Source organism: Choloepus didactylus, chromosome 5 (genome assembly GCF_015220235.1).
Source record: "Choloepus didactylus isolate mChoDid1 chromosome 5, mChoDid1.pri, whole genome shotgun sequence".
Classification (NCBI taxonomy): domain Eukaryota; kingdom Metazoa; phylum Chordata; class Mammalia; order Pilosa; family Megalonychidae; genus Choloepus; species Choloepus didactylus.
In genome coordinates this window covers 143,673,342-143,687,161 of record NC_051311.1, presented here as the reverse complement: position 1 = coordinate 143,687,161, position 13,820 = coordinate 143,673,342, and the positions used below count along the sequence as shown (strand labels likewise).

The 13,820-nt window shown below is 35.7% G+C and overlaps 1 protein-coding gene across 5 annotated transcripts in view; it reads right to left on the bottom strand.

Moving 5' to 3' along the window:
- Window positions 1-13,820, bottom strand: part of BBS9 (Bardet-Biedl syndrome 9) — a 591,615-nt gene that overhangs the window by 98,200 nt on the left and 479,595 nt on the right. For all 5 annotated transcript variants that reach the window (XM_037837046.1, XM_037837048.1, XM_037837049.1 and 2 more), the window contains one exon: window positions 13,586-13,768. In XM_037837046.1, coding sequence (XP_037692974.1) covers window positions 13,586-13,768 — 183 coding nt within the window. The remainder of the gene's footprint in view (window positions 1-13,585; window positions 13,769-13,820) is intronic.

Genomic DNA, 13,820 nt, shown 5'->3' with positions numbered 1-13,820 from the left:
TGGACATGTTGTTCTGTTCCACTGATCTATGTTATCTATCTCTGACAATACTACACTGTCTTAGTTAACCTGCCTCTGTTGTAAGTTTTAAAATTGGGTAGAGTGTAATACTAGTGATTAATAAGAGGAAAGGGTAAGGGGTATAAGATGTTTGGGGTCTTCATTTTTATTTCTTTTCCTGGAGTAATGCAAATGTTCTAAAAACGATCATGGTGATGAATACACAAATATGTGATGATACTGTGAACCACTAACTATATAGTTTGGATGGATTGTATGGTGTGTGAATATATCACAATAAAATTATGTTAAAAGAATCAGTTGGCCATAAATGTGAGGGCTGATTTCTGAGCTCTCAATTCAATTCCAGTGGCCTATATGTCTGTCCATGTACCAGTCCCATGCTTTGTAATAAGTTTTAAGATTGGGAAGTGTGAGTCCTCCAAAATTGTTCCTTTTTATTTTACATTGAAGTGATTTATTAAAGTTTTGGGGTTCTCTATTTCTTTGTCATGACTTAAAGGCTGTACTAACCTAATTGAGGTGTCAACCAAAAGCAGACTATGGTGCTGGACTTATCAACACTGCTTTGTAAAAATGAAACACATTGATTTTCATTGAAAGATAATCTAAAACCTCTTTGACAAAGAGAAGCTAAGCTGCCTTCATAGAGTTCAGCTGCAGTACAAGCAGAAAGCATCCTGTTTGAAATCATCCTACTCTGACCCTTTTTTGTATATTCCCACTCTGTGCTCCTGTATCTAAAGCACTGGGCTCAAAGTGGATTATCTGAATTATGAAACTTGAACCTAGATGTCCATATGAGGTATGATGATGATGATGATGATGATGATGATGATGATGATGATGATGATGTCATCATCCTATGGAGCCAATTCCTTGACTAAGCAACAAAGTTTGCTGCAAACAAGTTTCCAGTCACACACAGTATTCAGAAGCCACTTGCAAAAATACCTAAAACTGTAAAATCAATATGATAGTGAAGAATCCAGGAGAATATTGCTTCTGGTAATGATAGACTAGGTAATTTGGATTGATTCTGCCACTGCAAATAAGTAGAAAAACTGCATAAAATATAAAAATCATTTCTTTGAAGGCACTGGAAAGCTAACAAGATAGTGAAAAACACCAGGTATTGATCCAAGGAACAATGAAGGCACAGGAAACTGAGCCCTCATTTGAGGCTTCTTTTCCCCATGGGGTCACTAGCTACCTGGCCTAATATGAAGCACTGATCCTTTACTTATTCACCATCTCACAACTTGCACTTCCTTATATATTTCCATGTAAGAGGCAGCATGGGCCCACGGAAACTGCACTGGAGTAGAAGTCAGAAGAACTAGCTGAATCATGGTGCATTCTCTTACAAGTTGTACATTTCTGAGGGAACTACTTCAGTTCTCTGGGTCTCAGTATCCTCATTAGCAAAAAACCAGAATATTAATAACATCTCCCTTGTCAGGTGTTTCAGATTTAATGAGACTTGTTTAGCTTTAGTAGGTACTTAATTCCATACTATTATTCTTGTGGGAGTTATTTCCAGAAAGATTATCTTTTCTGTGCTGTTCCACTTGAATAATAACAGAGAAAATAACAGTAATAGCAACAAGGGTAAAAACTACTTACTTAGGTACTAGGAAATATGCATCGGATTTTATGAATATGACTTCAATTAATTCTCACCATTACCCTTTGAGGTAGGTATTATACTTTCCCACAAAGGCTCTAAAAGGCAAGGTAATTCACCCCAAATCACACAGTTGTTAAGAATGTGAGCTACAATGGGATCCAGGACTGTATCGCTCTAAACCCCATGCTCTTGACCAATATTCTACACAGCATTTCTTTCCCAATTCCTTATGTGTGTGCTTTAATCTATTGTCATCAGTTCTGTTTAGGCTCCTTTTACTACACTGGGCTTTTGAAAATATCATATGACTTTTCCCCCTAGACAACTTAAGGTCACAATTAACATATTCACAGAACTAAAATTTCAACCAGCTTCTTTATCCAAGTGAACAATCTGCATATGTTTAAATGCGATTTTACTGCTTAATCAAAAAGCACAATGATTTGTGTCAGGTTGGTGGGGTACAAACTACTAGAAGACTCCACCAAAGCCTTTAGCATCTGCATGGACTACTAATACTGACATCTGGAAATGGTCTTGGGGTGCCATGGCCCCTGAAAACACAGCAATGGTCATACTTGACTCTATTGAGTCTGAATTATAGATGCTCAATTCAGGGACTCATTAGTGAGAACACTCCGAGCAACCACTCTTATTAACATCTCATGAGACATATGGGTCACAGACTTCCCAAGCACCCATGTATCTGACTGAGGCTGGGGAAAGCTTTATCAAAGCCTGTTCACCATGTAAGTAAACTAAAGGCATCAACTCCCCCTGACAATACCGTGTTGTTACCAACCTCAAAGAACAAGGAATGACAAAACTCAGGAAAAAATGTCCAAAAAGACATGAAATCACTGATTTAAGTGTAAAGCAGTACAGGATTGTTTTCTTTGTTTCTCCCTCCTCCCTTTAACTAGTTTGGATTTTGAGGACTGCCCAGAAGCTTCACTATTTTAAAATGTGGCTACCTATTTCTTTCTTGGTTTGTGCCACCAATGCATATGAAACAGCTACCGGATGCACCACATACTAGATTTCTATTTTTATTTTCTTTCAAATAGAAGTCAAGTCTAAAGAAAACATATCCTGAATGGTATCTGAAATGACTCAACTGTATGTCATTCAACTAGTGTCGATGTCATTTTTCACAGTAAGCAATCTAAGATAATGTACAGCAGCACAAATCTCAAAATTGTATAAGTAATTATTTATGGGATGGTATGTTTATTGCCACATTTATCCTAATTTCAAAAGTCTTCATACATTAAATAAAGCATTAGTTTGAGTCCATATAGTCATTTATTTATTTAAAAAATATTTATTTGGGGCCCATAAGACATTACACTAAATACTGTGAGGTTAAAAAAACAAACAGGTGAAAGAGCTATGGAACCTACCCTCAAGGAGCTTGCACTCAAGTATAACATAAGAATGTACACAGAAATATAACGCTGTGGAAAATGAAATGTATTTGAGAGAGGCACTGGTAAAGTGCTTTAGGAATGTTTTTGTTTTAGCCCCTATCTCCAATCCCCTTCCTAGGATAACATTAAGAGTTATCTGTCAAATAATAAAAGTTATTCAAGATGGAAATTTCTTTATGCTTGTCCACATGACAAGGTACCACTCCATCAGTTTTGTGTAAAAATCAATTAGTTTTAGTTCCTTGTAATGTTGTGTGAAGCAAATCAGAAACTGAATAAATTTGTCAGCATTTTCTAGCATAGATTCAAGCTGAGGTATACATACATAAGTACAAAATATAAATCTAAACTTATCCTCATTAAAGCAGTCACATCTTGTCTCTTTGTGTGGTGGTGGCAGCAGGAGTGGGGGGGGGGCAGAGTCATAAATTCCACTCCTTTTTTTTCTACAAAACAGGGAATCTAATTAGTGAAACTTACTGGACTTGGTTCTGAAATTGCTAAAAACTATACAAAAATGTTTATAAGCTTGAATTCAAACCCAGTGGGCTAGAAAGCAACAGACACACTGCAACTAACCACTGCTGTTAAATGATAGAAATTACTTTTATTTTATAGGAAGCTGGAAAGTTTCACCACTCTAAATGCAGAAAGTGAAGCATATTCCTGCTAACAGCATCAATGATTTCATCTGCAAATTCGTATTCACTGTGGTAGAAGGAAAGGTCTGTATTCCCGTATTTCTAACAAACTAAATCAGTATGATCTAAACTTAAACTTCCTAAGCATGTTATACAATCTGTCAGATTAAAGATGAAAGCAACAGAGACTCAACCATCACTACTTCTCATAATTTTTGTGGGTTTCTCTTCAAAAAGCAATAATTGAGAAGATTTTTCCTATTTATATGAAAACTGCTTCTGTTCAAGGATGACTGCTCCAATGTGGAAAGCCAAGGTCATGCCTTTCTTTAAAACTTCCTGCTCCCAATTCAGAAAAGATTTCCTCTTAATGATAAAAAATAAGACTATAATTATAACTCTCTTATTGAGTGCTTACAGTGATGCTCCGTCCCTTCTAAGACATTTTCTCTTTATATTTTGACATCTCTGAAATATTGCCCGTTTATACAGTCCTTATCTTAGCTGTTCATACTATGTCACTTCCATTGACTCTGTGTACTGTACATACTCCCCTGTTGAATGTAATTACCATTTAAAACTTATTTTTAAATACACTATGGGTTGACATTGAACAAAAAGTGATTGTATGCAAAAAAAGGCATGGAAATACAGAAGCTGAAAGCGTACATTTGAGATTAGTGAAGCAAATATTCAAGATTGAAGAATGACAAAAATTCCACATTTGCTTGCAAGACAAAAGCTAATGCCTATATGGGATGTAAGACAAGAAGATACAAATAGATGAAACTGTTACATTTTGTTACTGAGATGCATACATATAGATTAATATCCTATACCAAGTAATACAACTGAAATCAGGTAAAATGGCCAAATCCCTGGAATAAATGTGGGTTGACTAATTAACATTTCACATAAAACTATTGTTAGTGCAGTAAACAGCAATTTGCCTAAAATCTCCTACTGACTTTGGGCAGAAGTTGATTAATTTCCAGCAATATGTGATTCAACTTACGGAAAAAAATGAAGCTATGAGTTTAGTCAAAAAGGAAAATTTTTAGAATGGGTTATCAGATGCTCAGAAAAACAACTGTGAAGAAATGTAAAGGCACCCAGGACAATACTATGTGAAGAAACGTGGCTAGTAATGACCTCTAGCTGAAAAGTAGTTTAAGAAAATCAAATTTTAAATGTGAAATTTCAAGAATACCTTAATTTATTTTGCTTACATTTTTCTTCTTATTGAGGCACAAGAGTAATGGGTGATAAAAATTTATATCTACGTCTAAAAGAACTCTTTCATAAAATTAAAAGTTTAAGAGATTAAAAAAAAAGCACTACATCGAAGTTTAATTGGCAGTGTTTTGTTCTAATTGGCCCATAAAATAAGGTCATAGCTAACAATGGATAACATCTTCTTGTTGAAATACATCTAGGCACCACATTTGCCCTGTATGTACACTACCTCAATCAGTCCTCACAAGAACCTTATGTGTCCTCAAGAAACCTGTATACCTCTGAAAAGTAGTTTCCAAACAGGGTCACACATACAATACAGCTTTTATAAATATGGGCTAGCCCCTCTATTGTTGTTGTTTTGTTGTTGTTATTTTGGTCTTCTAGATGACAGAAATAACTAAACACCACCAAAATCCAGATCCGAAGAAGATGACGAAGATAATGAAAGGCTCAGTATGTGTTCATTGAGTTCAAAGGTGCAATGGAATTTTCTGTAAAAATATAATTAGGATGTGTCTTATTGACAAAAATAAACCTTATTATATATATGATTTCATATATATAATTCACTGCATTTCAGTAAATCATTTGTAGTAGGTCATAGCCAGATCTACTGAAGGCCAGATTATGTGGTTAAAAAAAAAATGGTACAAGAAAAAAATATACCTGAAATGTAGAAAGAAATTCCCTGTGTAAAAGCTCCTCAGTTGCTGACGTGGCCTTTCACCCAGTCTAACCTTGTAAAAGGCAGTGAGCCTCCAGTTCTGAACTTCTCTGAACTGGCAAATGCCTCCCTCCAAACAGACTGCATCTTCCATCAAATTCTGGGAATGCCTTCATGAGGAAGGCATGGGAGAGCCAAGTACATTCACTTTCTTAATCTTACGTACCTCCTCTGCACCATTTGTCTACAGATTAAGCAGGAAAATAAAGTAAAAGCAACTTGAAGTCAATTCTAAATGGCCATTCTCACTGCTTGTAGGGGACTGAATCACATCCCCCACAAAAGGTATGTTCAGGTCTCAACCCCTAGTCCTGTGGGTGTGAACCCATTTGTAAACAGGGCCTTTGAAGATGTTATTAGTTGAGGTGTGCCCAAACTGAATGGGGGGCGGGGGCTTACTCCGATATGGCTGAAGTCCTTATAAGCAAAGGAAATTGGACATAGAAAGAGAAGCCACAGGGAGCAGCCAGAATCTGAAAGTCAGTGGAATTGGGAAGAGGAAGGAGAAGACACCACCGTCTGCATTGCCATGTGATGAAAAAGCCAAGAAACCCCAAAGACTGCTGGCCAGCCAGAAGATACCTCGGAGGAAGCAAGCCTTCTAGCCTCTGAAACCATGAGCCAATAGATTCCTGTTGTCAAGCCAACTCATTGTATGGTATTTGTTTTAGGAGCCAGGAAACTAAAACACTTCTCTTTAAAGAAGGACCAATCCTTGGTGTCTGGTCTACTGTACAGATAAAGAAACTGATGCTCAGAGAGTTCCGTAACTTGCCTAAGGACACAGAGACAGTTAAGTATTGGCTCAAAAGGGATTTGAACCTCAGTCTGACATAACATTCTATCCAACTGATAGACCACAGTTTATATTTCCCAACTATTGGCATTTAGGTTGCTTTCAGTATTTCATTATTACAACTACAAAAATCATGATACTAAATGGATTTTAATTTGCTTCTTTTAGGGTGTTAACTAAGATTACTTGTGCCAAGTGTAAGATTAGTTTTATGATTCATATATTTCTACAGTATTCTCCAGAAAGACGACATGAGAAACAGGTGAGAATGTCTATTTCACTACATGTCTGCCAGTACAATTTATTACCATGTTTGGTTTAATCAATATAAGAGAAGTATACCTAACAGTTGTTTTTACTTGCATATGTTCATTATTAGTTAAGACTGAAAATTTCTAAGTAGTTGACATTTGTGGTCACTGATTTCAATTATGGGGATATATGAATGAATATATGTATAGAATTATGGGGATACATGAATGAATATATGTATAAATACATATCTGTATGTCACATATAGTGAGAATGACACTTCAATAATCAGTCTTTTGTTCATTTAGTTTCCCTATTTTTAAATGCAAATATAATACCAAATGTGCCCATTAAATCACCATTTCATATTTGATATACATAAGGAAAGTTAAAAAAAATCACATGTGCATTGCATTCTACTTAGTTCCTTTTCTAATGTATTTCAACCATTTCAGTTTTTAAAACAGCAAGAAATTCATCAGAAAGGCTCTGAGATATATTCAACTCTGGTGAGAAAGTATATTAGACAAGTAAATCAATACCAGTTGATTTTAACTCGCAACAACACAGAGTATGAGGCCATTATGAACATGAAACTAATTCTTTCATGTTTATCTTGCTGGCTAAGATCATGGGAATTACCAAAATATTTACTTTCTGCACTGTGTTCCCATAGACAGTCATAATTATAATGATACTTTAACAGTCATAAAGTCAGGCTTAATACTGACACCAGACTTCCTCTTTGTGTTTGCCTTTTAAGAAGAGGTCATTAATAACAGTAATGATTAGCCATCTTAGTCATCACTCAATGAAGACAGGAGGCACAATGGCCCTTACATCAAATCTGAACTATGACGCTAGAAGTCTTTAAACCTTGTAAGTGAGCCTTGATAAGTCCCTCTACACAATAGGATTTCCTATTATAAACATCTGTTTTCTCACATGAACCATGTTGAACATGTTAAAAATAGGTTTCTCTTTCCATATCAGTTTGTAAAAGGAATAATCAATCAAAAACTAAGGCTGACGGTCCAAGTCCTCTTTCCCCATTGATGTAAATTTCCATCCTGACTTTCCCAGGGGATTTTAAAGTTCAGTATTAAATAAGGTAACTATTAAACACTTAAGAACACAATAAAATTTTTAGTTTTCAAATAAATATGATTCAATATACTTTGAAAAAAAAAAGGAAAAACTCTGGCGAAATCCTATTCAATGTGCTAAAATTTTTTCCAGCTTTAGGATTCTATGTACTCAGGTCCCCAAACTGGTACACTGTTTCTCTTTTCATTACAGACTCCTCTGGAGTCAGGTGAAGATTTCACTTAGTACAGAAATCTGAGACAGCCCATTTGGAAATATCAGCACTGTGCTCCTTGTTCTCTTGCCATCTCCTGGACTCCACACTGAAGCCTTAGCCATCTGAGAAGTAAGCTGTTCAGCAGGAGAATGAGAAACACATTTGTAGCAAAGATCAGGAAAGGCAAAGGGGATTCATCCACATACCAATTCAGTGATAGTGACTACCTAGAATGCCGCATTGAAAAGGATTCTGAGGCCATGAAAGAGCTCATTAGGAAAGAATTCATGACCATTACGATGTCAACCAAGGCCACATGAAGGGGGAGTAGCAGCACTTGCACCAGCTTCTTACTTCCACTTCATGTAGTTTCATAAATGTCCCTAAAGAAGTTTCTTGTTCCTAGAAGAACTTCTTGGCTTTTTTATAAAGGACCAAACTGAATCCCAGGCTACCCAAAATAAGGGCTGCTAATGCAAACACCACAGCATAATTTGTCAGTATCCCGTCCTGCTTTCATTAATTTTAGCTAGTAATTATCATTAATAGCTCAACTGATAAAACCTTTTTTCTCTTAATGACTAACAGCCCTATCCAACAGAATTTTATGCGATATAGAAATGTTCTGTATCTGCACTGTCCAATGTGGTAGCCACTCACCATTTATGGCTACTGAGCACTTGATATGTGGCTAGTGAGATCAAGGATGTGAAAATTTAATTTTACTTCATTTTAATTTATTTAAATTTAAACAGCTACATGTGGTGAGTGCTACCATATTGGACAGTGTAGGATGAGACTATGTTTGCTCTCAATGTTGAAGTAAATCCACAAAGTATGGGATCTAAATCAGTTTTGTTCACTAATGGATGCTAAGTTCCTAGACTTGAAACAAAGTAGATGCACAATAAATATTCACTGAATGAATAAAGGAATGGATAAAAGATACGTCCCATTAGGCCAATCTTGAAATATATTTAGAGTTTATAAACATAGTTTTGTAGTTTTGGTTTCTGTGCAGCATCATGGGAGACAGATATGTGTAATATAATTAAACACTCTCTGAGATTTATATTAGTAACACAGCCCTCAGTGACCTTAGTAGATACAGTATTTTCCACAGAAATTCAAGTAGGTAGAGTGTCAACTGAAGCATGTTGAAATTCTGCTTTGAGAATTTGAATACTCCAAAATATTCTCAGCCCCTAACATGAAAGATATGAAAACACTGAGCCTTATAATTGCCCTAGCAGATACTCTGATAGAAAATCATATTGGCAAAACTTCTCCATCATTGTAGGAAGATGGTAAGGACAACAACAGATTATCAAATCCACTGACAGTACTAAGTTTAAGAGCTCTTTTTGGAGATGTCAAGTAGAACATTTAAAATTTTTCTTAACATAAAAAGGGAGTATTCTTACAAAACCACATTTGGCTTGTATAACTTTCAACACTTTTTAAAAAAATCACATATGAAAGTCTGCAATACCAGCATTTATGTGTTCCAAAATAGCACTGAGAAGTGGCAAAAATGGATAAGCATTACTAAAGAGACAGATCAAAGAAAACAATGATGAATTTTGCTCCAAATGGAATCTTTAAAAAAAAAAATACAATATAGCATGAAGAACAATACTTTTCATTAGTAATAATAGATTCTAAATATTTTTGCTTTGTGAACCTGATGCCACTAGAGGAAATATTCCAGAGTTGTCTGTTTAGTCTGACCTGCCTTTTGACACATTTTGAAAATAACAACACAACAAATTATTATACAGAGATGTTTGAAACATAAATAAAACATCGTCTGAGCACTTTCTTCTACTTCTTAATATTTGTGTGGATATCTGGCCTTAAGTTGAGAGTCTCTTCTAAAGATGTTGTCCACATGTCTAAAGTTCTCCCCCTCACACATGTACTCTGCCATCCACCCTCAACTAACCCGTCTAAATTACATTCAGATTTTTGTGGTATCATAATAACTTCAATATGGGATATGTTTTCAACATTCTAGCAAGAGACTTCTTTCTTTCCTGCCTCACCCTCCTTCCAAGTTATTTCAGGTTTGCATATTTCATTTTCACATCTCAGTGGGATACCCATCACATAATATTTATTTGTGAGGTCTAAAGGCATAATGTGGGGGATTGTGAAACAGCATGTCAAAACCACATACTGGATGCGTATGTCTTAAAGAATGAAAAAGGATTCCTTTTTTTTTCAAGACGTATAAGCTGTCTTAATAGGATATGTCCAAAGTGCATAGCACAACCTAATTAAGATGAAGAGCATAACGGGCAATATTAAAATGTCTTTTTTGATTCGTTCTTTTCCAAGTGGTGTTTTTATCAAATGTCTTGTCTCATTAGTGACTCCAATAGATGTATCGACTGTACATACCTATTCATATCCCCAAATTCAGAAGAGTTGAAAGAATTTTCCCCTGGCATGCTTTGGGAGGAATGACAGCAGAGAATGCAGAGACAGGGTAGAAAAGGGCTCTGAGAAGATACTACTGAGTCTATCCACCTGCCTACAGGGCTGAAGGTACTTATAAACTCCCGGCCAAATGAGATCTCTAGAACAGGAAATGCCACAATCTCTCTTGCTAAAGAGTTCATACATCTGAGGACCTTTATTTCTAGGAAATTCTTCCTTTTAGTTTAGTAATCCTTGAGGGCTAACTTCATGAGCATGTGACCTGGCAGTCATCACAAGACCCTGCGCTCAGAAGGACCCCATGCTTAGAGTTTTGTTGTTGCCATCTTGAAATTCTTAATAATTTTATCTTTGAACCTATGTTTTTAAAGGGAAGTCAGATGGGACAATGGAGCATGTGTGTGAGAAGAGGAGATACGGGCAATATGTGTGTGTCTCATTCCTTGTTGCCCCGCTTGCATATAACCCCATAAACTCAGAATGCTGGCAGCCCCAAGACGAGTAGGAGTTCTTTGAGACATAAAGGTAGTTCAAGGCAGGTGTGTTACATATAGACTGATTAAGCCAGGACCCTAACAGCCTTGAGAGGCTTTCTGTTCAAACCAGAATTTGCTTCAAATGCAGAAAGCAAGCAATAGAAGTCCAAGAAACATGAATAAGGAAGCTGTGTGGCAGCTAACCACTCATGCTGAAAATGATGATATAGAAAGAAAGGGTAAGATAGGGCATCCCATGGTTTCTTTTCCTTTCAGTCCTTCCTTAATCATCAGTAAGCCAAAGGGAGAAAGCATTGGTAGAATGTATGCATATCAAGAAGTGAAATAAAAACAATTAAGTTTTGTGCAGGGTTTCCACAGTTCTGGTAAGAACAAGATACATATGTAAAGTATGAACCAGAATTTTAGTGATTCTGCATATGAGCTTAATGATCTCATATTTGTGTTTAAAACTGACACAGTACAATATAGATATTAACAGTAAAATTCAAGCTAATAATTTATATTTTAACTTTTCTTTAATTAGAATGGTATTAAATAGCAAAACAAAAAGCAAAAAACAAAACAAAACAAAAAAAACAACAAAACACAAACCATGACAAGTCAAGAGAGAGACCTCAGAAAGGAAACAGTATATCTTAGTAGCCATTTTAGCTGCACTTTTTTTTTCCTGCTTTTTGAACAAAGGCTCACACATTTTCATTTTGCACTGAGCCCCACAAATTGTGCAGCTGCCCCTGCCCTGCTTCCTCATGCTAAAGATTACATCCACTACCTCTGTTCTGCCAACTCACCCTTCACCCTTTCCTCCATTCATTTACCCAACAGATACTGACAGTGGTATGGTCAGGCATTGAGAATACAAAAATGAGTAAGATAGAAACCCTGCCTTCAAGTATAGTCCGGGAGATGGACAAATAACCATGAAAGGATAATAGTACCTACCTTGCATGGCTTTAGTGAGGACCCTAAATAATAGATGTAAAGTACACAAACCACCATCAGTAATGATTGCTAACTTTCAGCATTCTCATTCAATTATCTCATTCAATTCTTATTACAACTTATTGGATAACTTCTATTACTGTCTCCATCTTACAGCTAAGGAAGCAGAGATTTAGAACAGTGACAACAGTTGACCAGAGCGACTTTGTCATTAGGTGGTAAAACCAGGAACTGAACACTACTGAGTCTTTTTGATTACTGAATCTGAGTTAAGAAGTGACAGCTATCACTCTTAATATAATCCTAACCATTTTATTCTTTATTTTCCATTATTACACTTAATTGTCTTCATTTCTAATATCTCAAAGGGCAATTTGTATTATAATTATTTTGTCAATCTCCTTATAACATATCATTTTCCACTGGAAAAAAAATAAGTATTCTACAATGTTTTCCCAATTTATTTACTGGTATTTTAAGATATAAAATTTAGCTTGATTTTTTAAAATTTTAAAAAATTACCTGTCAATCTTGTGACCCAACTACAGAAAATTTTATTCACTTGACAAAGCTTGTGATTTTCAAAATTATGTTGATGACCTTATTCACTAAAATATAGTTTAGTAGTTAAAAACATGTGTTTTGGAGGCAGCCAGAGCTGGGACCAAAAACTGGCTCTACAGTGTACTAGTTCTGTGAGTTTCAGAAAGGTAGTTAACTCTCAAAACCTAAATTTTCCCATATGTAAAATGGTAATAAAAATAGTACCTGGACTACTTTATAGGGTTATGTTTAAGATAAAATGAGATAATCCTTGTGAAACACTCAAAATAACACCTGGTACAGAGTAAGAACTGAAAAGATGTTAGTTTTAGTACTACCATTTTTAATACCATATTCTCATTTCTGGGTTTAAAAACAGATTAGAAATGATTTTCTAGGTTTCCTCCAGTTCAAAAATAAATTCAAAGGTCTCTAATTTCCAAGATGTATATATATATTTTTATAAATAAAAGCATAAAAAGTCCCCCAAAATGGAACCTGGTGGGTATATATACCTCTAGGATTCAAGGGGTCTGAGACACTTTTATTTAAATAATTCGTCACTGGAAACTCTAAATAACATCCTAACTTTTTTCTTTTCATTCTAAATTGCCTATTCCAGCATTGAGGGTAAAAGAGTTTACAAACAATATCTACAAAGAATCATATAAATGTTAGGGAACATCTCTGTTATTTAGCAAGGCTATCTTAGTTCTCTCTTGCCCCTGAAATGACACTTAAATTTAAGAACATTGAGCAAATGAAAATGGCCAAACTGTTTTCTCTGGCAGAAAAGGAAAGGATTAGCTAATCTGAAGGTTTACTGCCATCACTCAGACTGTCAAATGGCTATTTTACTGGTTCCTAAGTGATTGAAGAGCACATAAAAAATAGACTGGATACCACATAAAAATGGTCTGTGTACCTATTTTTTAAATAGCTCTAGGAAAAAAAGGTCTTAATTTGACATTTTTATTATGGCTTAAAGTAAAGGAAAATAGCATTTTTGAATAAAACCAAGCCTTTGACATCTTAGAAAACACAATAGATATGTGATATCTTCATAAAACCAAACTTGTAAATAATGCTGGCTGTTACCACTGAAGGTCCGAAGGTCCTTACCAATTCTTGAGTGTCCTGCTGCAGTGGCAGAAATGACGCTTCTAGAATAGCAATCTGGTCGGCACTGAGCTGCTGCCACAGCCCAATCAGCAGAATCACCAAATGGGTAGCACTTGTCAGCCTGGTGAATGACTGGAACAGATTCCCTTGGTTTTCCTCTACCGCATCTGCTAGAGCTATTACCTGCAGAAATTACAAACTTCGGTTAGGGATAATTTCACAAATCTTGAGCCCT